Source organism: Chelmon rostratus, chromosome 2, assembly GCF_017976325.1.
Source record: "Chelmon rostratus isolate fCheRos1 chromosome 2, fCheRos1.pri, whole genome shotgun sequence".
Taxonomy (NCBI): domain Eukaryota; kingdom Metazoa; phylum Chordata; class Actinopteri; order Chaetodontiformes; family Chaetodontidae; genus Chelmon; species Chelmon rostratus.
In genome coordinates, this window is record NC_055659.1 from 23,139,265 (window position 1) to 23,162,724 (window position 23,460).

At 47.9% G+C, this 23,460-nt stretch overlaps 2 protein-coding genes across 4 annotated transcripts in view; one reads left to right on the forward strand and one right to left on the reverse strand.

Moving 5' to 3' along the window:
* Positions 1-14,046, forward strand: part of slc25a26 (solute carrier family 25 member 26) — a 53,109-nt gene extending 39,063 nt beyond the window's left edge. Inside the window, exons 7-10 of one of the 3 annotated variants that reach the window (XM_041955818.1) lie at positions 1,346-1,415; positions 4,966-5,030; positions 8,382-8,455; positions 13,185-14,046. In XM_041955818.1, the coding sequence (XP_041811752.1) occupies positions 1,346-1,415; positions 4,966-5,030; positions 8,382-8,455; positions 13,185-13,296 (321 nt within the window). In that variant the 3' untranslated portion in view covers positions 13,297-14,046. Of the gene's footprint in view, positions 1-1,345; positions 1,416-4,965; positions 5,031-6,876; positions 7,270-8,381; positions 8,456-13,184 lie in introns of those variants that run through there. The other 2 variants (XM_041955833.1, XM_041955826.1) reach the window with 2 other exon arrangements.
* Positions 14,047-15,795: 1,749 nt separating this feature from the next.
* The window catches only part of lrig1 (leucine-rich repeats and immunoglobulin-like domains 1), a 38,244-nt gene continuing 30,579 nt past the window's right edge, over positions 15,796-23,460 (reverse strand). Inside the window, exons 12-18 of the mRNA XM_041957260.1 lie at positions 23,272-23,435; positions 22,564-22,917; positions 21,445-21,726; positions 19,487-19,921; positions 18,910-19,044; positions 18,399-18,677; positions 15,796-17,842 (exon numbers count right to left, since the gene is read on the reverse strand). Of these exons, the coding sequence (XP_041813194.1) occupies positions 17,640-17,842; positions 18,399-18,677; positions 18,910-19,044; positions 19,487-19,921; positions 21,445-21,726; positions 22,564-22,917; positions 23,272-23,435 (1,852 nt within the window). The 3' untranslated portion in view covers positions 15,796-17,639. The remainder of the gene's footprint in view (positions 17,843-18,398; positions 18,678-18,909; positions 19,045-19,486; positions 19,922-21,444; positions 21,727-22,563; positions 22,918-23,271; positions 23,436-23,460) is intronic.

Below are 23,460 nucleotides of genomic sequence, written 5' to 3' on the forward strand. Positions count from 1 at the left end.
GCAGCATTGTGCTGTGGGGTGCTCTGCTGCAGAAGGGACAGGTGCACTCCACGTTCAACAATTTAAAGGCAACGCTACCAACTAAGTGAGTGAATATAAACTTTTGAGCTACTGGGAATGCGATGAAAGAAAGAAAAGCTGAAACTCTTTCTACTATTAGTCTGACAGTTCACATCCTTAAAATAAAGTAATGATCCTGAGTGACAGAGCAATGAATGTACCATCAAGTATTGATTGAATATATTTCCAATTAAATCCATTGTTTTATTATTAGTGTATTTGTCTGTTTCACTGATTCACAGAATATAATACCTGTCACTGTGAAATGGATCAATGATAGAAATTGAATGAAATTCACAAGCTGCAGTCTTAATAATTTGATTGTTGAGCTGCCATTTGGCCATGATCAGTCATTTTAAATGTCACTAAGGTGGGATTTATTGCAGGGCTGCTAGCATTACATTGTAACTTCATTACACCCCACAAATTTTCTTGTTGCAGTGTAATCATTCAATTTTTTTTTTAGCAAGGCTGGAAAATTGGTGCATTTTTATTATAAGTTTAACGTTTAGCACGCTGCATCTAACTGCTCAGTCAACATAAAGACTTTAACAAACAGTACTCTGGTTTACTACAGCGCAGCTGACATTTAAACTTTCTAAACGTACAATAAAAGTTGACTTGGAGCAGTATCAAGAGGGGTGGACAGCTGTTTTCTATGTAGTTTGTCAAAATATATGCTGTGTGCATGTGTATATAGTTGCAATTTAAAGCTTTTCTTTTTGGTGTGGGGTCTTCAAGGGGCTCCACTTGGACAGAGCAGCCTCGCCCCATGTAATTTGAGTTTGAGACCCCTGGTGCATATCGTATATTTATGCGACTCTACTGTTCTGTATGTTTTAGTGCTTCGACACATAAATGTTAACAAATAAAATCATGTGTTGATATGCGAGTATGTGCTGACCTGCTGCACTTCCACATGATGGCATCGAGACAAAATGTGTAAAGCACGATAGAGTGGGAGCGCTGCAGCGTATCCTCTTGCCTCCCTCTTGTCCCGTCCCAGTTCTTGGGAAACAAGTAGCATGACATCACTGGGGAGAAAAGGCAACACAAAAATAGCCGGACAGCCCGGTTCCCAGCCGCGAGCCTGGACCCCAGACCGGACCAAGGTTCACAATGTGTTTCCAATGTGTCCGATATCCCCACTAACTACAATCTTCTCTCTCTCTCTCTCTCTCTTTCTTTGCCTCCCTCCCTCTTTCTCCCGTTTTCTCGCTCTTTCATCATCCCCCTCTACTGACAACCCTCTTTCTCTCTCGACATTTCTCTCTCTTTCTCCCAGACTCTGTGGTCACGGAGGCAAGGTCACACGCTCTACTCTTGGCAGGCTGCAGTGTGCGGAGCTTTTGCAGGTGCAGGGGATTATTTGCTGCTTTGGGAAAGGGGCGGAGGGGGCGTTCAAGGGGGTGGATGAAGGGACGGATGGAAGGATGGATGCATGGAAGGATGGATGAGTGGGTGAATAGATGGTGGGAAGGGCAGGACAAGTTTACCCAAGGCCACGTTGTTGTAAGATTCCACAAAGGTGAGCTCAGCTGGCCAATCACATCCTCACCTGCACAACAGATCAGAGGAGAGAAAAACAGAATGGAGAAGAACGGATGGATGGAAGGAAATGAGAGCAGCCTTTTTTCTTTAACACTAAAAATTAGCAGTCATCATTACGGTGATCCTGCATTGTTGTCTCATAAAGATCTTATTATCAGGCTTCTCAAGCCCTTCAGCCAATGAAAATCATACCAAAGCAGACTTTTATGGTTCTGTCTCAGCCTGGATGAGTATCAGGGGAGAGACGGACGACCAAGGGAGGAGAGAGCAGGGATGAGAGGGGGCCGGTTCCTGGGTATGGGCCCCCGCAGCTGTGCGACCTCCTGAGCGCTGGAGCCTGAAGTGGTTTAAAAGAGAGGGAGAGAGAGAGGCACAGGAAAGAGTGAAAGAGGGGAAAGGGAGTGGACTAAAAACAAGACGACTAGGGGAAAGGAAAGCAACAAGAGAGAGAACACAAGAGGTATATATAGATAAGCTGAGCCTGAGATGATTGTCATTTGTCAGTGTTTAAAATGCTGAATTTGAGCGTAGTTCTGAATTTGATGATTTTGTGTTTTAGTTGAAGTTTCAGCTGAAGATAAAGGTCTCAAAAACCAAAGGTCACAGCCCAGGGTCACAGTATCAAGGATAAGGACCTTGCAAGACAGAAAAAAGCTCCTGTGCGGTGTGTAAAATCGGGTTTGGTTGCCTTTGTCTGATAAGTTGACACAGGTGGTCACTCTCCAGTCATTTTAGTGGCGTCAGCCTGTAAGATTATCGAGGAGTGACGAGCTGAGGTTAGGACCTCTATTGTGTACGTGTGACCAAAAAGTTTGTTTCAATCCTTCAATGTCGTGATCATGTACTCCATCAGTGGTTTGACCTGCTTTAGACCTCTAAAGTTTTTATGCAACTTTGGATACATGAAAATAAATAATGGCACTCGTGAGTGCTTTATATCAGTCGTTACTGAAATGCTCTGAAGGAGCTGCGTGAAGAATGAGCGTGTCTGTAACAGCGCTGTGTTCTGCACTGTCCTGAATATTTTGCATTTTACAGCCTCTCCACACCCACACAGGTGCTTTCACTTCATGTGCTTCATTGGACACCCTCCCAGCGGACTGTGGGTGTGTGTGTGCAGACTGAGCTCGATTGACTCTCCTTAGTTAGTTAGGTTAGGGCAGGACAACTGACAGCATATCTTACACCCGTCACTTGTATTAGTTCATCCAGTCTACTGACTTTACACAGTTCAGAGCACAGCTCCTCCCAAACTCAAGCAGAGGTCTGATCAGCCAGAATAAATGAAAACACCTGTGTGGGTGTTCCGCGCATGTTCCATCAAATTCGACCTCGTTTTAGCTGGCTTTATTTTCTATTTTGTACTTATGGTGTTTTATAGCTTTTTTTTTATATGGAACTGTGTATGGGTGCTGTTGTTTGAGCTTTTTGATCTTGTTTAATGCCTTCAGGAAGATAAGATATATAAAGAAGCACTGGTAACAACATAGCATGTACCTCCAGTACTGTAGCTCTGAGTAAAAAATGTGTCACATCATCTATCTTTCCACTCAGTCTTCATCTTTTTATGCAATGAAAAAGCAGAACCACCATCAAAATACATATTTCAGGAGTATAGTTCCGCAGACCGGCCCGTGTTGGACGGTTATAGCTCGCAGTCCATAACTCTTGCGATGCTACAACGCGCCAGACAGGACAGGAAGATTGAGGTTAGCTGCTCCAGGGGAGATGGAGAGATGGAGGCGAAGGAGAGAAGAGGGGATGAGGAAACAGCGCCCCGAGGGGCTGAGACGTGGCCCTGCTCCACCCCACCTGGACTCAGTCCACGCTGCGAAGAGGAGAAGGAGCAGAAGAAATCAGAACAGACTGAGAGACAGAAGATGAGGAGCAGAAGGTTTGAGAATAGTCCAGACAAGTTGTCAGACAGAGGTATCTCTTCATATTAGATGAGCTAAAACTAGTGAGGGTTACATTGTTAATACAATTTAAATAGTATTAAAGTATTCAGCTCAAAGCAGATATCTTAAACATCCAGCATACTGACAAACTGTTAATTTGGATATGTAGAAAAAAAGGTTTGAAAAATCTGAAATCGAGGGATTAGAGGGTCATCCAAGCCAGAGGGAGCAGAGAGGGGAAAGGGGGCCAGGGGGTAGTAAGGGGTGGGGTGGGAGTATGGGGGGGGTTGTGGGTCCAGGATAGGAATCAAGTTCACGTCCCAATGCGACCGAGCTGCTGTCCAAGAGGGATCCTCAAGTTTCAGTCACTTCCCCGTACATCGCGCTTCACGCTCTCTCTTTCACTCATACATAATCAGCTTGACACTGGAAATGCTCACACAGGCGCGTTTAATCATCCCAAATATCTCCTCCAGTACCCTGCGTTGACTTACGACGGGCTTGACCCCGTTTGAACCGCCCAGAAAAAAAAAAAGCGCTGCCTAACCCGAGACGAGATTACATCAGCGTCTGATTTGGGGCTAGCCTTCATCGCATCACATGGTTCTTCCAGCCAAATTTAGATCCTCCAATGCAGCGCTCCATGTGTAAGATTTATTCGGATAATGCATCCTTTTATTGCTTTCCAAGAATATTACAAGACAGGCTACAGTGAGAGGAACGTCTCTTTTTTATCCTCGCTGAGGTTTTATCCACCCAAGTAGGGAAAAAAAAATAAAAAATCATTTCAGTCCCCTCTTATAATCAGCCAGCATTAACTAGTAAATGTAGCGCTGTGTTACACCACACTGATCCTAATGTTTTCCTGTATCCTCAGCTCACTTACAGTCACACTGCTCCTCGGTGGCCCATATGGATATGTTTACTGAGAACAGTCGCTGTGTTTGTGGCAGAGTGACACACGCACACACACACACACACACACTGCGGCTCAGTGGGGACACCTCTGGATCACGCCACCCATTCAGCTTCCAACTTGGAAGGATGGAGGGAAGTTGGGGTGTAACTGCTCTATAAAACTCATAGGGAGGGAGGGAGTGTGTGAGTGTGTCAGTGTGTGTTTGTGTGTGCGTGTGTGTGTGTGTGTTGGGGGAAAGGTTTGGGTTGGATGAGGCAGTAGGAGAGGGGGGGTGGGTGGGAATAGAAGTGTGTCTGTCTGGTTTTTGTGGTCTAATAACATGGAAGGTCTCGGATGGGGAATATTATCATTTTTATGAAGTTAATGGAGCGGAGGACCAAGAGTCTCACTGTTTATTGCTGAATTAATACATTACTGTATTTGTGGTTAAGTAATTGGCCCTTTGTATGGTTTATTTTGAATATTTAAAAACTCTTCTCAGAGCAGAGAAAGCCCCTTTTATGTTTGCGCTTTGCTAAATGTGTGTGTCTGTTGTAGGTGCGGTGGCAGCATTTGTTACCACTCCCCTTGACGTGGCGAAGACCAGGATCATGCTCGCAAAGGTATACACACTGAAACGCGCGCACACACACACACACACACACACACACACACACACACACACACACACACACACACACACACACACACACACACACACACACACACACACACACACACACACACACACACACACACACACACACACACACACGCGCGCGCGCGCGCGGAGCGCACCACCACCTCTGGCAGCGACTTTTAAACAGTGCTGTCAGGTGATGCCTCGCAGGCAGAGAGCTGAGCGGGCCTGCCGCCTGAGCGAATTTCAACAGTGTCAGCAGGCGGGACAGAGCGGGCCGAGGCAGCGGCGGGACAGTTGCGAGACATACACTCAAATCTATCATCTGATCCGGACTGTGGACAGTGTCGGGGAGACATGTTTGTGTGCATGGTTAGTGTTAGAGAGAGGACTTGTTGCTGCTCCAGAGGAATTTCCATCTCAAGGCTGCTTGTCACTGAGAGGTGAAGCAGAAGGCCAGTGTCCCTCCTGTTAACTCTTCTACTCAGTCCATCCTCCCAAACAGCCCCCCCTCTCTCTCTCTCTCTGTCTGTGTGTACCGCTGTCCCCTCCTCTTCCTCCCTCTCTCCACCTCCTCTTTCACTTCTGGCTCGCTCTAACTGTATGTCTGGCTTCCCTCACTGTGTCCTGTGTTTTTGTGTGTGTGTGTAAAGGGTAGTGAGTTCAGAGTTACCCCAATCAGCCCCCCCACATTCACACACACACACACACACACACACACACACACACACACACACACACACACAGACTGTCCTTGGAGAAGACACACTGTTCCATTCCCCCTCTCCCCCTAACTAATGAGATACTGGAATTAACAAAACACTCAGACAGTCTTGATGTGTTGCGAGAAGCCGTTGGCTGTAGGTGGAACAGCGCGGTGCAAAAGCTTCCTGTAAACACTATTTGAAATGCAGCTGCTGCAATTTACCACCAGCAAAGGACTTGGCCCGTGCTGCCTCAGCAAGGTTCAGTTATAGCTTTATAAGGCCAAGTTTTATTCACTTAAGGCACCGCAGGTAAGCTGCAAGGAAACTTAACAGCCTCCACTTTGATGGCTGTTATCAGCTGATTACACCCCAGCGCTCCGTCTTCACCAGCTAATCAACAAAATAAAAGCCAGGGTGATCCACTTAGATACAATTCAAACTGTTACTGCTGTCAAACAGGTTTGTGTGTTTAACATCCATCCAGGTGCCAACACTTTCAGTATTAACATAGCTGCATTAAAACAAGCAAAGTGCCTTTTTTATTCTATTTTGTTCTGTGGGATCATTTAAGAGTTTGTAATTTCTGTAGTTTATAAGGTTTTTCTGTTGATTTGGTTAAATGATTTACAGTCCTATATTTTTCCTTTTTTTCAAAAAAAGAAAAATATATAAAATAGACGAGACAAAAGGAATATTAATCATCCTTTGTACGCCAGTTTTTAGGCGCTTTCCAAATGTTGTGACCAAATGAATGTGTCAGGTTGAAAAATATTACATTGAAAAATGTGAATCTGTTACAGTGTATTATCAGTAAAACCTGCTCTTCATTTGACACAATTGATCTAAAATTTAGGGCTGCAAGAAACTTAGTCATTTTTTTCTCAAGTAATGATTACTTGTTTAGTCTCGAAAATGGAAGGCGACAGTGAAAAATGCCCATCACAATTAAAGCCCGAGGTCTTCAAATGTCTACAAATACGTATATTTTTACCAACCAACAGCCTAAAACATTAAGATTCTTATCTCTACCTCTGGTGCCACACCCTAAAAGGTAACATGTCATTTTTAAAAATAAAAATCGTGTCAGGCTTCATTTTGGTTTTGTTGTACAAACTCCCACAGCAGCAAAGGCTGACAAGTCCAGGCAGCAGAGTGAAACAGACGCAGACAGATGGAGAGAGAGCAGAGCTGCCGCTGACGGGCATGGACGCTTTGGATCGGACGAAGGGGAGGAAATGTGGGTGCTGGAACTTATCACGTTAGTTTCCGTCCCGTGGCCGCAGAGCAGGAGGTTGTTTCTTCTCTACGGCGGGCGGAATGAAAGAGCAGTGTTGTACGGTGGGCAGCCTGGCACGGACCCGGTTGAAGCGGGCGGACGTCCAGGGCGCGGCTGGACGTGTGAAGCCCCTCCTGGGTAGGGGCTCCTGCCACGCCGACCTGCCTGCAGCACTGGCACCTTGCCCGTGCACACCACGCTGCCGCTGCACGCCTCCTACGCTGTCACTATCCAACGCCGCTCTCCTCGTCAGACTGCCGCCACACTGCCGTGTTCACTACCCTCCACTGGAACAGCTGTGGCAAGCACAGGAGCGGGTGTCAGGCTGCTACGGTCCGACACCTTGTTCAGCAGCCACTGCTGTCGTTCACTCGATCGCAGATGCTGGAGAACATGGGGACGGTCAGCGTGACGCTAATCTGTTACTGCTCACACATGATTCTGAGAAACCCAAAGCAGAAAGCCAGCGTAAGCCAGAGGAGCTTATAGACTGAGCTGCGTGGAGATATTTTTGTCTGTCAGCATGAGTTACACAAGGAACGTGTGTGTGTGTGTGTGTGTGTGTGTGTGTGTGTGTGTTTTGGACACCCTCTTCCTCCATCCCCTCCTTCCACCATTCCACAGCGGTAAAGGAAAAGAAAACTTGTCAGACGAGGAGAGGGCAGAGTCATTTCTCAGCCACTTGTCTCCAACAGAAGCACAATGAATAGGGGTCTGTTTTGTTTTGTTTTTTCCTCCTCACATGAATAAGATGCGGGAATCTTCTTCTCGTTCCAGCAGATCGAGGAGTCACAATTTACAGCGGACGCCGCAAACTGTTTCCTACATGCTCAGTGAGCTGTAGCGTAGATTGGCGCGAACACACACACCCACACACACACACACACACATCCTCCTCGTGTTAGCACGCCCTCCACTGCCGCTCTCTGTTTCTCCTCTGTGCCACCACCCACCCTCACTTAACCCTGGCTGGCCCTGTTCTGCAGCTCCCGTACCCCTCCGCCGCTCCACGGTGATGGATTAAAAACTCTCCGGCCAGCTAAGCCCTGTTGTGTAAATAAATGTTCCAAACTCGACGGGTGTGGAGAACTTGTTGAGTGTGTTTTTGGGCGGGTGTTGGAGGTGTCACCTTCGCTGACACAGCTGTCCGGGAGGAGAAGTGGAGGAGGGGAAGGGGAGTTGAAGGAAGCTCAGCTGAGGAAGACTAAACAGGGTGTCTGTTGGAGGAGCAGGAAGTGAAGGAGACGAACCATCAGTCATCACACCTCTATTTTCTCTCCCTCTCCCCCCTCCCTCTCTCTCTCTCTCTCTCTCTCTCTCTCTCTCTCTCTCTCTCTCTCTCTCTCTCCAGGCCGGGTCGACCACAGCGAGGGGCAAAATCCCGCTGGTGCTGTACGAGGTGTGGAAGAGCCGAGGCCTCACAGGGTGAGTCGTCATTTCAGAGACAGGCCATCGTGATCGTTTAAAACCGAAAATCCTGTTTTGTTTTTATGTTTGTTTTCTATCTGAGCCCTCTTGCAAAACTCTTATTTTCCATGATTTGATTTAACTGGGCTTGATCCCTCACATAATCAAGTTTGATGATAGACTCGCTACTCTTGGGGGGGTGGCGGGCACGAAGTTACAGCCGCAGCTGAAAAATGAGACGCAGAATAGCTTTTCCTGCCGGCTAGCAGTGTCGTCCTATTGATTAAGGCGTTACGGGGGCCAAGTGGAAGGGTTTATTTGAGTGTTTTGATGTGTTTATAATATGCGCCGGACAAAAGGCCAGGTCTAATGGGGCCGCAGAGGGCTGCCAGCACTAAAACAAACCCTCAGCCAGGGTGAGTAATAGGCGTGCTTGTGTACAAGCCGCCATCATTTAGTGAGGATGCACCTCGGCCTAACGCTCAGAGCCGATATGGTTTGGGACTGGGCCAAACACCAGTGGGACACCCCCCACCTCCCCACCCCCCTCTCTCTCACAAACACACACCACTGTGTCATTGTTTGTTTGTTTATGCTGCAGTGCTCGAGTCAAATCGGAGGGAAATCACATTTCAGCTTTGTGTTTTAATACGAGGATGATGAAGGGTGAATCCCTACGAACAGCTTTCAAACATCAGTAACAGCCCGAACTACAATTTCAATAAGGATCACGTTCGAGGCTACTGCACAATCTCAATGAGGTGATAGTTGGCGGGCCCCTGTGGAAAAGCCTAAATCCCACTCTCCCAGCTGCAACAGTAACCAAGTGGTAGTGCACAGGGAAGCTCTTTGATGCCAGCCCCCCACCTCTGCACACACGGCAACCTTTGATGTCTTTCTCTCCCTCTCTATCTCCTCCAACTATCCTCTGGGGCCGGCTTTAAAACTCGCTCACACTGCGCGGCCCGGACAACATGCGCCCCGAGTTAAAGCTCTCCAACACGGTGAACTCCTGAATAATCCTTTTCTCCCCTGATATTGATGTAACCAGAGAAGGTGGAGAATGTGCAATAAGAGAGCATCTAAGAGGGACGAGAGAATGAAATGCAGAGACAAAGGAGAGTGTGTAGAAAGTAAAAGGGTGGGGGGGTTGCTGCTCCGCAGGGCCAAAGGCCTGGTGGTTGCGCTGGTGCATGCCTGATACAAATTGCTGGGGCTTTAAAGCTGTAATTATGGTAATAGGCCCAATTGCAGTGTAGTGAAGCTCTAAAGTGCTTCCATGTGTGTGCCATGCCCCAGAGACCCTGGGTTAGCAGAGAGCGGCGCAGCTCAAACCGGCCTCCCCCCAGTAACCTGCAAACTGCAACGGGAAACATGTCAAAACAAAGACTAATCGGCAACATGTCCTCCAGGCTGTGTCTGCCTCATGCCTTATGTAAACCAAAATGGAAGAAAAGTAAATGCACGATTGTACTGCACACACCACAAAGCAGAGACTCTGGAAGTTTGCGGTAAACCTTAATTGTACTTTTATGACAGCGGGACTCTTTGTTCTCCACCGTGAGGAGTGGAGCAGAGCAGATGGGGCACTTTTCACCCACCCGGTTCAAATGACATCAATTCAAACACATCGTGATCTGTATGTGTGATCACTCAAATGGGGAAAAAGCTTCACAGCACAGGTTTCATACTTAATTCATTCAAAACATTTGTCGACAGGTAAAAGATGAGACTTGTTTTTGTTATCATCAACAAATGGCAAACCAATAATGTGTTAGTCTGTCTCTCCCCCAACCTGTGTGTGGCTCTCTTAGCTCGTACTGAAGATAAAAGCCTTCAAACTATATAACTTTATTTTTAAAAAAAGGTTACATAATCTCCTAAAACAACTGGGCACTGCTCAAACAGCCGCAGTGCATGTGATGGGGCCATAGATTTGGTGCGCTAATGACTGTTTACTGCAGTAAGAGGAGGGAATGAGTCAAAACAAACTGCAGTGTGTTCATTGTGCAGAATGAAGGAACAGGTCACCCAGCGCGGCTGCGTGGCTCACTGATGTGTGTGGCGCAGAGGAAGACGCCACGTAAGACGATACTTGTTAGTGGGATCAACCCGCGGGATTCTGGGTAAAACGGCAGAATATCACTTCGACCCAGAGATTCAAGCAGAGTTCACCACTGTGTTCCTCTGCGCTCCCCTGCCATGCCTCCAAGCTATATTTAGTCCCATCCCTCAGGAGAGGCGATTGGCCGGCAGTAGAGGGATGACAGCTCTCAGTGGCCGGCCAGGCTGTGATGTCAGAGTGAGTCAGGCCGCCCGGGGGAGCCGACGGGAATGTTTGAGCCCGGGCTCCGCTCTCCACAGGTGGGCAGGAAATGTAACGGTAGTCCAGAGCCGAGACAAAACACAAGCGCCGGGTTTAAAATGGGTTAATTCCTCCACACTGCTGAGTATGTCAGAACTTGTTGTGTCTGCTGTCGTTCAGCTGTCCAGCTGTTTCTGTCCCTTCGCTTTCCCCCCTGCCTGTCATTAGATTTTGATTTAGCTTTGGATCATATGCGATATTGTTGTGTAAGTGATGCTAAGTAGCTGCCTGGAGCGGGCCTGCTGCTTGTGTTTCAGCAGATGGTGATAAATATGCCGCGTTGAGTCGAAGAAACCCGCTGAAGGGCAGCGCGACGACCTCTGACTAATGCCTCGTTTATTTGTAGCATTTACACCAGTCCCTGCTTACACAAACACACTTTTGGACGCTCTCTCTCTCACACACACACTCTCTTTGTGTTTCAAAGCTCACGGAGCCCAAACGCCTTTTAAAAAACACTCGATCCGGGCCGGGGCATTCTGAAACGTGGAGTTGCCTGAATGTTTGGGATGGCTGGGAGATCCCCGTCATGCTTGGCACCTTGTAAAGCTGCGCAGTGGACAAAAGTGACGTACAAGCTGTGAGTCTGTGACCCGAATCTTACATTTCCAGTGAAAGAGCTGCACCCAGGTTTCCGAAAATACGGAGCTAAAATGGAACAAACCACAGCTGATGCTCATAAGCTGAAAAAAAATAAATGTCATGAAAAAATGGGGTCTCTGCTCACTTGAAATTAGTTTACATAAGCAGCAAGCTGGAACACACTTTGGTCCATTTTGCTCTGCAAGGGTTTAATCTCATGACACAACAGCCAATGAGGAGCTGGTGCAGACCTGGAGGAGGGTCTAGTTTTCCCCGAGGAACCGGTGGTTCCTTCTTCTTGTTGTGAGACATTTTTTTGTCCAGTTTCCAATGAAAGCTCCAAAGTCCCCACCTGTCTTTTTTGTGAATGTTGACGCTCTTCAGGCATTTCGACTCGTCACAGCAGGAAAAGCACAGATATGAATATTAGCATCAATGATGGCTGCATTCCACTCGGCTTCCTGGTCCTGGTGTTGCGCGCGCTTGCTCGCCATCACGCCGTCACGTATTTCTGGGACGCTCGAACAGGACAGAGCCGTCGCTAATGTTTCATCTACTCCTGTGCTTTCCCTGCTGAGAGGAAGCTTCTCTGCTGTGTCACAGCCGATGGAAACCAAACAGAGTTTTGTGATCTTTCAAAAGTTTTTCTGAAAATGAAAATGGACAGAAACTAAAGTGCTAGCACACACACACCCCCACCCACACAGATGATGAATGCAGACAGACATTTTGTGTGCGTAGACACTTTTATCCACTTTCTACACACACACACACACACACACACACTGCTCTTCATCCATCACATCTGGCTCGGACGGGGCCAGGCCATGTGAGCGCGGGGGCGTATTGGCAGGCGGAAGGTGTTGGTAGGCAAATACACGGCGAGAGAGAGGCAGAGACAAATGGGGAGAATAAAAGGAGAGAGAGGCAGATGAAGACACGGGACGAAGTGAGCGCGTGTCTGAGAAGTGGATGACGAAGCAAGAAAAGGAGACGGAGGAGAAATCCCCGAACAACTGAGCCAGCTGAGGGGGCCGTCGCTGGACGGAGAGGCAGAAAGAAATGGATGGACGGACAGCAGAGGGACATGTGTGGATGTCATCCGGCCATCAGTCACGCACAGAGAGGGAGAAAGAAGGGAGGGGGTGAGAGCTCCAGGGAGGCCTTAGGGTGGGGGCTTGAAGCCTAATCCCAAAAACAGCTGTGTGTAGCGGGGCGGGTGGGGGTCGGGGAGGCGGGTGCTCTCTCATGGCTCATCACATCCTCTGACCCCCGCGACGTCAGCAGCTTCTTGTTGGGCCTCAGCCGCTGTAAGCGGGGCCCCTCTCGCTCTCCGTAAAGTGGCTCCACCGGCGGAGCCTCATGTTCGACCCGCTCCCATGGACCCTCGGCACCCGGGGGGCGAGGCCCCGCTTCCACGAAGGAGCCGCAAATCACCGGCAGATACCGTCGATCGGCGCAGCGACACATGACGCAGCCTGAGCCGAGCGCGGTGGAGATAATTAAAGCTGCAGCAGGCAAACTGTGAATCTCCACGTCGAGGAAAAAACAGCCCCCTTCCTCAATCTTCTGCTGAGGAGATTTTTTTCCCCGGGTTTAGTGCAGGTTTATTCCAGCCGCACTAATGATTTCCTTTCACATCACACCTTTGTTTTTATTTAATCTTTATTTAATTTTTAATGGAGAAAATAAGCTGATCAGTTATTATACAGATGAAGTCTTTCAAAAACTGTGCTGATCAGAAGTAATGCTGCAAATATTTCAAGATTTATAGCATGTATTTGTCTTCCTTTTCTTCAGCCTGTTTGCGGGCAGCATACCGAGGGTGGCCTTCATCAGCGTGGGTGGTTTCATCTTCCTCGGAGCCTACGAGAAGGTCCGCCGCACCGCTCTCACAGCATGTCCTCTGTAACTGTCCTCTGCGACAGTCCTGAGCCCGGGCCTGGTGGAGGAACGGCAGGAAAAGCGTCTCTGGAAGTAGCGCCCTCTTCCCCGGAGGCCCCCCAGCACCTCGGGACGCCCGCTGCTCGGCAGGTCTGATTGCATCACCCAGAGTGCTGCATTCCTGCTCACCGGTGCCCTGCGGATGGAGTTTAACAGCCTCAGCTCACACTTGTGGAACAGCACCAGCGGTTTGGTGAAATGAAGCCACACCGTGTCACACAAGACCAGCAATGAGGCATCGTTACTGTTTAGTGGGCGGGTGCGCGTGTGAATCAGTTAGTTTTTGTCTCTTTTTATGCTCTGTGTGAGGTTTGGTGATTCCTCTACTTTGCACAGTTTCAGGATCATTTTAGTGTTTCATCCACATTTCTCTCTGTAAGCGGGACCACCTGTGTGAAGACCTGCCGGGGAGAGACACAGTAATATCTCAGCATTGTTACATTCCTGCTGGAGCACAGCTGAGCTCATCCACCTGCAAGAGCTTTAAATTTATACTTAAGATGCCTTCAACAATAGAACCCTGTGTTAAATTAACACGCCACTTTTGGGGATTTATCTCCCATGTGTTAATAGTGGAATATTTATAGGTGATAAATAAATCTCTGGACTGGACTCTACGTGACATAAACATGATTTCTGTATGTTTTGAAGTTGACTTACTTTGTATTTGGAGCTGCTGTTGTAAAGATTCATTAAGGTGTACGTCCATCATCTCAACCCTGTGAAATAGAATAACTTTAATAAAAAAATAAATAAAGATTAAAAAAAACAAAACCTACCTTTTGTTAATTGCATCAGTAGAGCAATGGTGTCACATAATTAGCTGTAGTTCATAGAGAACATCCATTCAATCCTCCATCCAAGTGTTGAAATACACATTGTTGTCACAATTGGATTTTCTCTGCAGTCACATGTGGTTAAAAAATCCTTATTATTAATTAACAATAGCTTGATGCTTTGCTTTCTTGCTCATAGATAGGAAGATTAATACCATTCTTGTGTGTGTAGGGTCAGTATGTAGCTACATCCAGCATCCTCAAGCAGGGGGAAACGGGATGTCACTTTTCCCAGCCAAGAAATAGACCGATACATAAACTCCCATAAAACTATAACTTTGTTTTAACTCTGCAGCTTGTGTCCAGACTAAACTACTGGGATGTAACATGTTAAATAGTGAGCTTTAGAGTTGCCAGTAGGCCGATATTGTACTTTGATTGTAGAATAAGTAGCATGAATTGCATGCACACCATTTAAACTTTAGACTGCTTACTCAAGTGAGTTTACTGGGAATCGCCCATAAAAAAGAAGTGTGCAGGAGGAGTGAGCAGCATGCTTTCCTTCTAGCGTCTAGCTGTACAGGTTTTGATTTTATTTGTCAAGTTGCCGAGATATCAGCCGCCTAAAACCGAAATTATCCGCATGACCAGCTCAAGTCAGGTTAAGTATTTAGTGAAGTATCAGTGATTCTGAGAATACAAGCTGAACTGCAGATGCAGTTGCAACTGGCCTTACACAGGAAATGACATGATTCGGTGAAAGACGCTGATTAATAATTGGATAAGTGAGCAGGTCTGAGGTGCAGCGGAGGTTGGAATTACATGTTTGACCTGAATTAGCGGATTTCTCCGGGATTCATTTAATGGCTGATGTGTTTAAGATACAACATTTAGTGAAAAGATGTCTTCATGTACACCAGCCAAGTGTGCGAGTACTGATGGTTTCCACATGTGCCTTTTTTTTCAAAACAAGAGCACAGAGTTATCCAAGATAACTTCTTACAAGACTAACAAATCACTCTACGTCTGATTGAAGGGGGATTATTTAAATGACATATGCAAGAGCAGTCAGCCGTAGCATCAGTGTTTCCCCCCTCTTGTATTCAGTGAATCAGGTCACTGTTGTCCTTACAGTCACTACTGAGGTAAAAGTGCAGACTCTGTAAATCCTGCCGGGGCAGAGGGAGACGAATGGCCTCACAGGTGGGAGTGTTTGTCATGCTGCTTGTCACTAGGCTGCTGGACAACAATGGGCCGCGTGTGATTGGTGGAGGCCACGGCGGGAGGCATGTCAATCATCCGATGACAAACATCCATCTGGAATGCACATTCTGGCCAGCCACTGACACTCAGTCAGCCCTGACTCAACAGCAAATATTTTAAACAGCCCGCAGAAGGAAAAAATATGCCTGCTGTCTTTGGAGCTTCAGGGAGCCAGGACACATTCCTGGTTGGAAGATTAGCTTTTTGTGTGCGTGTGTTTGTGGTCCAGGCACAAGCTGCTTCACTCCTTTGAAGATCAAGGTCTCTGGATTTCATGTCTTTGTGCATGCTCCATTTCGATTGATGGCTTCTCCACGACCACTGTGACATGTGAGCGCTGCTAAATGCAAACTCAGCTGTTTGCGATCCTGTTGTCACTAAAACGTCCTTTCATTCTGTTCGCACAGGCGAGAAAACGGGCAAAACACTTCAATGATAGCAAAGTGGGATTTTATTAGACACTTCAATGCCACGTTAGACACTTCACTGTTTCAGCTTTGACATTGGTTTCAGAGAGTTTGTTTCAATAAATTACTCAGAACATGAACTGCACCTTACTCCCTCTTGTCCCTTTTACCTGCTGCACTGGGATTGGTTTTCCAGCAGGGATCTGTGATTGGTCTTGCTGGTAAAATCACCTCTGATAGGTGCTATCAGGTGTAACCAGAGGAGTGTGTCCGCCAGTTTACCTTGATAAGGCCGCTGGTAACAGAGCACAGTTCAGACAGGAGCGCGCCGGCTAAACGCACGCATGCGTTAGACGACGTGACGGCTGCTTTGCCTGATTTCTGAGCCAGTGCACGCAGGGATCGTGACAGTCTTGACTGCATTAATCCTCCAAGTTTGGTCAGAGCGCATTTCACAAGCTTCCCAACAGTTCACAGCACGAGACCGCGCCTTTAGTGACCTCAAACACCAAACATTATTCAGCTGTAGTGATGAAGAGAGTTACCGTTACTCTGTGATGGTGTGACGGAGGCAGATTACTGGCCATTTGCCTGTGAATGCACGACGGTGGATGTAGGGGCACATTACAGCAGTAACAGTTCACAGCATGAGAATGGTATGATTAAGCATTCAGCCAATTAAATGTCGAGTGCACGTAGCTGATTCATTATGAATGTGACCAAGAACAAACGACAGGTGTCCGTGCTGAGATCATTACTGGCTTTTACTGCTTACGAAACAGCTGCTGGCCCACGTTTGACCACATTTAGTCGCGAGCTGGTGCCAAAGTCAATTTCTTGGCCAAATAAAGAAACTAGTGCAGAGAAGAGTACTTTCTCCCAACTATATCAGAGCAGCTTCGCAGTAACTTGTAGTATAGTGAAACGTGGAAGAGCCATGATGGCGCAGTATGTACTGCCGACTAGACTAAAGCGGCGGAGATCCCAGCATTCCTGCTGACAGATATCATGTCCACGATCTGCTTATTGGTGAAGTGAATATAAAAAGTGCTTTAACTGACCACCCGCAAATATCCCAGCTTGAACCATCTGACGTACCAAAATAATTTACATCGAAGCTCTTCCTTCATACAACAACAACGCATGTGAATTGTGTTTCTGTAAGGCCATGATTGGCAGCGCTTGTCAAAAAACATTCAAGTGCAATCAAGTGTTTGTTTTGTTTGCTATAAAGAGTGTACCAGTATCTCTCACAAAAAGTCTCTTGATATATGCTAGTACAGGTTGAGTTTTCTTTGATCATGCAATAAGGCACCGCAGCTGAATGCTGGTAAAAGCTGAAAAAGGCTGTTTTTTGTTTTTTTGTTTTTTGAAGAAAAATAAAAATACCGTCACTCCTTTCTTTGTCATGCACATAAATTCAAATACTCTTTTGTAAAAGTTATATAATATATAATATAAGAAAACTCTTATGTACAGTCAAATGTCCAAAGGTATATTTCTCTTTTTTCCCCTGCACATACATACACTGTACAAGATTCCCTACATTTACATGCTTCAAATGCAAGTCACATTTTTTGGAGCTAGAATTTTTTTTTAATTGGTCACCTCCCAAACGAAGGTTTTTAACTATGTACAGCTGATACGCTCAGATGGGACGCCACCCACACAAGCTCCACCTTCACACTCCGGATGCCCCCTGCCTTTTCCCCTCCTGGTGCTCCCTTTCAGTCCAGATCCAGGAGGCTCAGGATCAGTCGCCTCGATATGAGGTAGCAGTTTATTTCCCAGTGCAAAAAAAAAAAAAAAAGAAGAAAAGTCCACTCCGCTGCAGCGAGTCCGTTTTGGGCTGGATGGAGCGCCTGCTAATCGCTGGCTCTCCTTAGGGGGGCGCTCTCATTCTGAGAGGCTCTGAGGGTGTGTCCGTTAGACAGTAGAGTCTGCTTGAGCTCAGGCTCACAGTCACTGTCGAGGCGGCCGCGGCTCGTCACGCCGGCCAGCTTCACCGGCTTATGGAAGGAGTCCTCCTGCGAAGGAGAGAACGCCTCTGTTTGTCCCGCTCTGCCCGCTGAGGAACAAAGAAGGAGAGACGGGCAAAGTCAGTGACGAGGCATGTATGCAGACAAATATGCTTTCAGCTGTAGGATACAGAGGCAGTGGAATGTATGCACAGGGCTGCGTTGACATGTGGAGGTGAGAATTGGTATTTGGAGGCCAATTCCACTGGTATTACTCCTCGCTAAAGAAGCTCAATCCCAGAACAGGCCCAGACCTGCCAGAGGTTTGGTGCTCAGCGCTTCTTTACAGTGTTTTCAGAGAGATAACCTGAGGGGCTCTGGGTGTGCAACTATGATGAGCTGTCAAATGCTGGTAGGAGCCAATCCATCAACAATCACATTAAAAGGAATTTGCCTTTAAAAAGGTTCCTAAATAGCTGGTAGTTTCTCAGGGCACCAGCTGATATAAATGATATTCCTAGAAGAACTGGGGCACTTTGGGGTGTTAAAAAAGGGTTTTTGTCTATGGGATCTGGTTGTTGGCATTTGTTAGCAGTAGTGGGGGTGCTGGGGGCTACAAAACTCCTTTCAAAAGTACATTTAAACTCACAACACTGATCACCTCACCTCTTCTCTCATGGTTCAGTTGTAAGGGATTGTGATTTTTTGGAAATCCTTGAATGTCCTTTCGGATCCCGTTGGGTGTCCCGTTGTAGAGCAGGGTGGAGTGTGGCCCCGCGTTATGCTGCTCCCCCGGGTGACAGTGAGGGTGTGGAGGGGGAGCAGAGTGCTGTTGGTACTCCATGCCTCCGGCAGGGCCGAACCCGTGCGTCAGGTAGTCAGGATCCTTGGAGTAGCTGCTGCCGTTCTCCATACAATCTGTACATACGACTGCGCCGTCGAAACCTGCAGGCGGGGGGAGAGAGGAGAAATGATTTGGAGGCGCAGAATCAACAACTGTATGTCAACACTGTGGTTAGTGTGTCTGCTGCAATTATTTCTGATGCTGAGCAGGCCTTCAGACAGCAGCGCTCCTTTCATCGTTATGCAACGCTCCCACTGTGCTCATGGGAAGTGGGAGAAACTGCTGGCGAGCACAAACATTTGGCGGGCCGAGCAGAGACGAGCTGTCGGGTACCTGTGGTGTCTCCGACGTGTCCGTTGGGCTGAGGTCCACCGCCGGCCTCCACGCGGATACACACATCCTGCCGCTCGGACAGGGTGCCCTGGGAGGAGAGGTAGCTGGGCACGTCCGGAGGAACTATCGTCTCGTCTGCGAGAGAAGAAGGAGACGTTACACCCAGAGCGGTGGATGCTGTGACCCTCGAGCTCAGACTGTCGATTAATTCATTTTTATTCACTATGTTCATTTTAAACTATCATTGATTTATCATTTAAGTCAGCTTCTAAACATTTGCTGGTTTTCGTTTCGTTGTCTAATTTAAAATTAAATATCTTTGAGTGGTCGGTTGGATATAAACATGAACATTTGAACGTTTCACCTTGGGCCCTCAAAACTTTTCTTATTTCATAAACTGAACGACTGATCGAAAAATAACTGGCAGATGAGTTAATAAGAAAAATGGCTGTTGGCAGCAGAAGTTGTAGTTCATTATGGATGTACTGGATGTGACGGCTTACTTCAGACAGACACAACCGCTGACTATCTTTCTATTTTTAGCCATGCTACCAGGACAGAGTAGACCTGAGTTCACCTGTGTTGGTGACGCTGCACTCCTCGCTCTTCTTCCTGGTCTGGTAGATGATGCACACCCACACCAGCGACGTCACCACAATACTCGTCACCACAGCGATGACTATGATCCCTATAGTGACCGTGCTCGGCCCCGCTGGCGGCGCGCAGGGGCTGCGGCGCCGGGTCACCACCAGCTGGCTGTGAGCGCGCTCCGTGCCCAGCGTGTTGGACATGAGGCAGGTGTAGCGGCCGGCGTCCTCCAGCGAGGCGGAGCCGATGATCAGCAGCTGGTTCCCCGGGGTGAAGTGGTGTCTGTCGGAGGGGCGCAGCGGCTGGTCGTTGCGCAGCCAGGTGATGCGGGGCGGCGGGCTGCCCAGGGCCTTACACTGCAGGGCCACCGTGTCCCCGACCACCACGCTGCGGTCCTCCAGGTCCTGGGCCAGGTGAGGTGTTTCTGTGGAGGAGAGGAGCGATTCTCATCAAAGCCTGGAGACTGAGGTCAGACCTGAGGTCAGCGTTAGCTGTGATTCTATTGTTATTCTACAGCATCAAAGTCTTCTGCTCTCAGGTTTCTGCTGCAGCTCAGGTTGTTCACAGTATTGACTACAGACTGATGAGTCAGCCCGACAGAGCACAAAGTGTGATGTTCTGAGACTGAAAGCTCATCTCATGATGACAGCCTCATCTAACAATCATATTTATGCATCTGTGATTCAGACAAACTCATACAATTTAATTACAGCACACAAACAGGATTTCTGTCGGGACAGAGTCCTCTTCAGAACAATGTTTTCTGTGTTTTCCTGGCAGCTTCTCATTCTGCTGAATGGAGCGCATTCAGCTGAGTGTGTGTGTGTGTGTGTGTGTATGTGTTAAGGTAGGCCTCTCCTCTCAGACTGAGCACTTCCCCTCACAGTGGGACATACACAGATTAAGAGATCTCACTTAACCCACTTCAGTCGTCCCACTCTCCTCTATCAATACTTTCTCCCTCTCCATCAATCCCCTCATCCTTACTAACCCCCCTTCCCCTCCACCCTTTCTTTTCTCTAAATCCCACTTGCCTACCTTCCCCCACACACACAGACTCCTCCATTCCAGCTCTTCTTTAGCTCCCATTTTTCTCCCCCGCCACTCTTTTCCAGACAGGGGCCCCTCGACTGCAGCCACCCCCCTCTCCTCCTTCCCTTCCGTCTCTCAAACCCAAACATCACAGATTCAGTCCAGAGGCATGGTCGCTCGCTTCAATATTTTACATTGTTGGGTGGATTAGCACTCAACTCAATTAGCTTGAACTGCTGTGAAGTCTGAAGTCTCTCACAAGTCGCACAACATGCAAATGTGTCACTTAAAGACTTCTTTGACCGGTCTGACCATGTTAAATATAGGAACTGTTGCTTCTGGGCTTTTCAGTGCACACTTAAGGCTTCTAATTATTGTATGTTAGCAAGGAAACCCCCTAACTTTTTTTTTTTTTTTAGTTCTGTCCAACAAGGGACTGCTTTGCTCAGTTCAAAGACAAAGGACAAAGATGATCTATGTCCTGAGATGGTTATAGGAGAGCAGCTCCGTTTTGTTTGATTTAACAGTGTAAAACAGCCAATAAACTGGGAGCACTGAGGCCTGCAGTGAAGCAGCCATGACTGTCCCTCCCACCGAGAGAGGAGAAGGGGGGGTGGGAATGCCTAACAAACACCCCTCTGTGAGCCCCCCCTGCTTCCCTACCATCCCCCCTTTGACCCCCAACTGTGACCTTTGGCCCTTGACATGCAGCAAGGCCACAGCTGCAGAGAAAAGAAAAATATAAAGCCTCTCATTCTGCAGCCTCGGACTGACCAATTCCCAGCTGAGCGCTGAGCTATTTACAAGTGCTCATTTTTTAGGCATGTGGGAAAATTATCAACACTGAGCACAAGTCAAAAAAGAGCCAATATCAGCTCAACTAAACTACAGGCAGGAAATATACACAGCTCTTACCCAGTACGGTGAGGGTGGCGTTGGCAGACACAGTGCCCGCTGTGTTTTTGGCTGTGCAGCTGTACACGCCCATGTCCTCCGGCTTGACGTCCATGATGAAGAAAACGTCGTCGTCGGGCATGACGTGCATGCGCCGCTCCCGGGCTGCGGGGAAATCCGTGCCGCCGTCCTTCTGCCAGGCGATCTGCGGTGCCGGGTGGCCCTCTGCGGCGCACTCCAGCCTCGCTGTGTGGCCCGTCCTGATGGTGCTGTCCCTGGGAGTCTTCACGAAGGATGGGAGAACTGCGGACAGACGTGACACTGTTTACATCACCACACTCTGTGCAAACGGCATCAACTTCTTCAATGTCTGTGTATTCAGGAGAATCGACTGTCCTCCTCATTTTTCAAGAGGTTTCCTCATTCATCCTGATACAGCTGTGCGCTCACACGTGAGCTGATCACAAACCCTGTTGCAGCAGGTTTGGGTTAATAACCTTCACAGCAGTTGTTCAGGACTGCAGAGCATTACGCATTCAGTTCCTCTACCCACATTTTCACAGCTGGTGCTGGCATTCGAAGTCAAGCCCCGAAGTAGCTGGAGGTCTGATGCAGACTTGGGCAGGGAACCAAACTCCAGTCTAGATAAATACTCCATTTGCAGAAAAGCAGAGTGACAGAGCGCAGAAGAGATGGGCCCTGTTAGCGCTGACATGCAGCTAAATCAATTTGTTCCGAATACCATCCTTGGAGAGATGGAGGCCTGAGCCAGAGAGACTTTATTCAAGCGAAAGAGAAGAAAATCAGCATGGCCACTAATCTCAATCGCTTCTCTGTCAAAACAGGACAACTGAAACTCAGACAAGTTATAACTTAACAGGCATTTTATTTGGTGGAAATGATGTAATGACACACATATCAACAGAGATACTGGAGTGGCATGTTTTTTTCTGTCTATCTTGACTTGACATGACACTGGATCTCTAATGTTCTTCAATTTCCCTCCCATTTTAATTGTATTTTTAGGACCACAATAATAACCCACCTCTCCCCTTTGATAATAGTAATAATAATATAGTCAATCTTAACGTAAATGAGGCCTTTACTGAGCACCAAATGCCTTTAAAAAAAACAACCTACCATTGACAATGAGGCGGGCCTTGCTGGAGTAGGTGGAGCCAAAGTGGTTGGTGATGATGCACTGGTAACGGCCCTCGTGGGCAAAGGTGACGTGCCGCAGGTGCAGGATAGTGGTGTACTCCATCACGCCTCCACCTGCACCTGCCGCGTGAGATGTAGCGCCTTGGTGGTGAGCGCGCACGTGGGCATAGTTCTCTGTCTCGGCGTGGCGAAGCAGCTCTTGGTCCTTACGCCAAGCAAAGGTCATGGGAGAGGAGCTGCTGCTCGCGGCCGTACAGGTGAGACGGACGTCGCTACCGAGGACTGTCACTGTAGTTTCTGGCTGCACGGTGATTTGGGGCTTTGGAAGGTCGTCTGAAGGTGGACAGAAGAGGGGGGAAGAAAGAAAGTGAAAAAAGGTGTGAGGACAGTGAGTGCAGGGACGAGATATAAAGAAAAGACAATGTGACTTTAAGAAGGAAGCATAAATCACACGTGTGGTCTAATGTCAAACATCACAAAGGTCTCTCAGTAAATGGATGTGAAAGAGCCAAATACAACACACACAAGAACCATTAGCATGTCTGTGTGCAAATGCAGAGCTAAACAAAACACCACGCAAACAAATATGTGCAACTATGTAAATAACAGAACAGAGCAGCTGTCAGTGTGGCTCTTGCTCAACACACCCGCCCACATAAACACAGATGAAGCACACACACAACTCACCACACACAAAGCTGCTGGACGGGGCCTGGAAGATGCTGGTGCCCTTGAGGCTCTCCGGGTGGGCACAGGTGGCATTGACACCGGCCTGCAGAGCACGTGTCGCCAACCAGTTGGGCAGCCAGTGGAGCTGGCAGTCACACAGGAAGCTGTCGCTCTGAATGAGACTGTGGAGGAGAGGAGAGGAGAGGA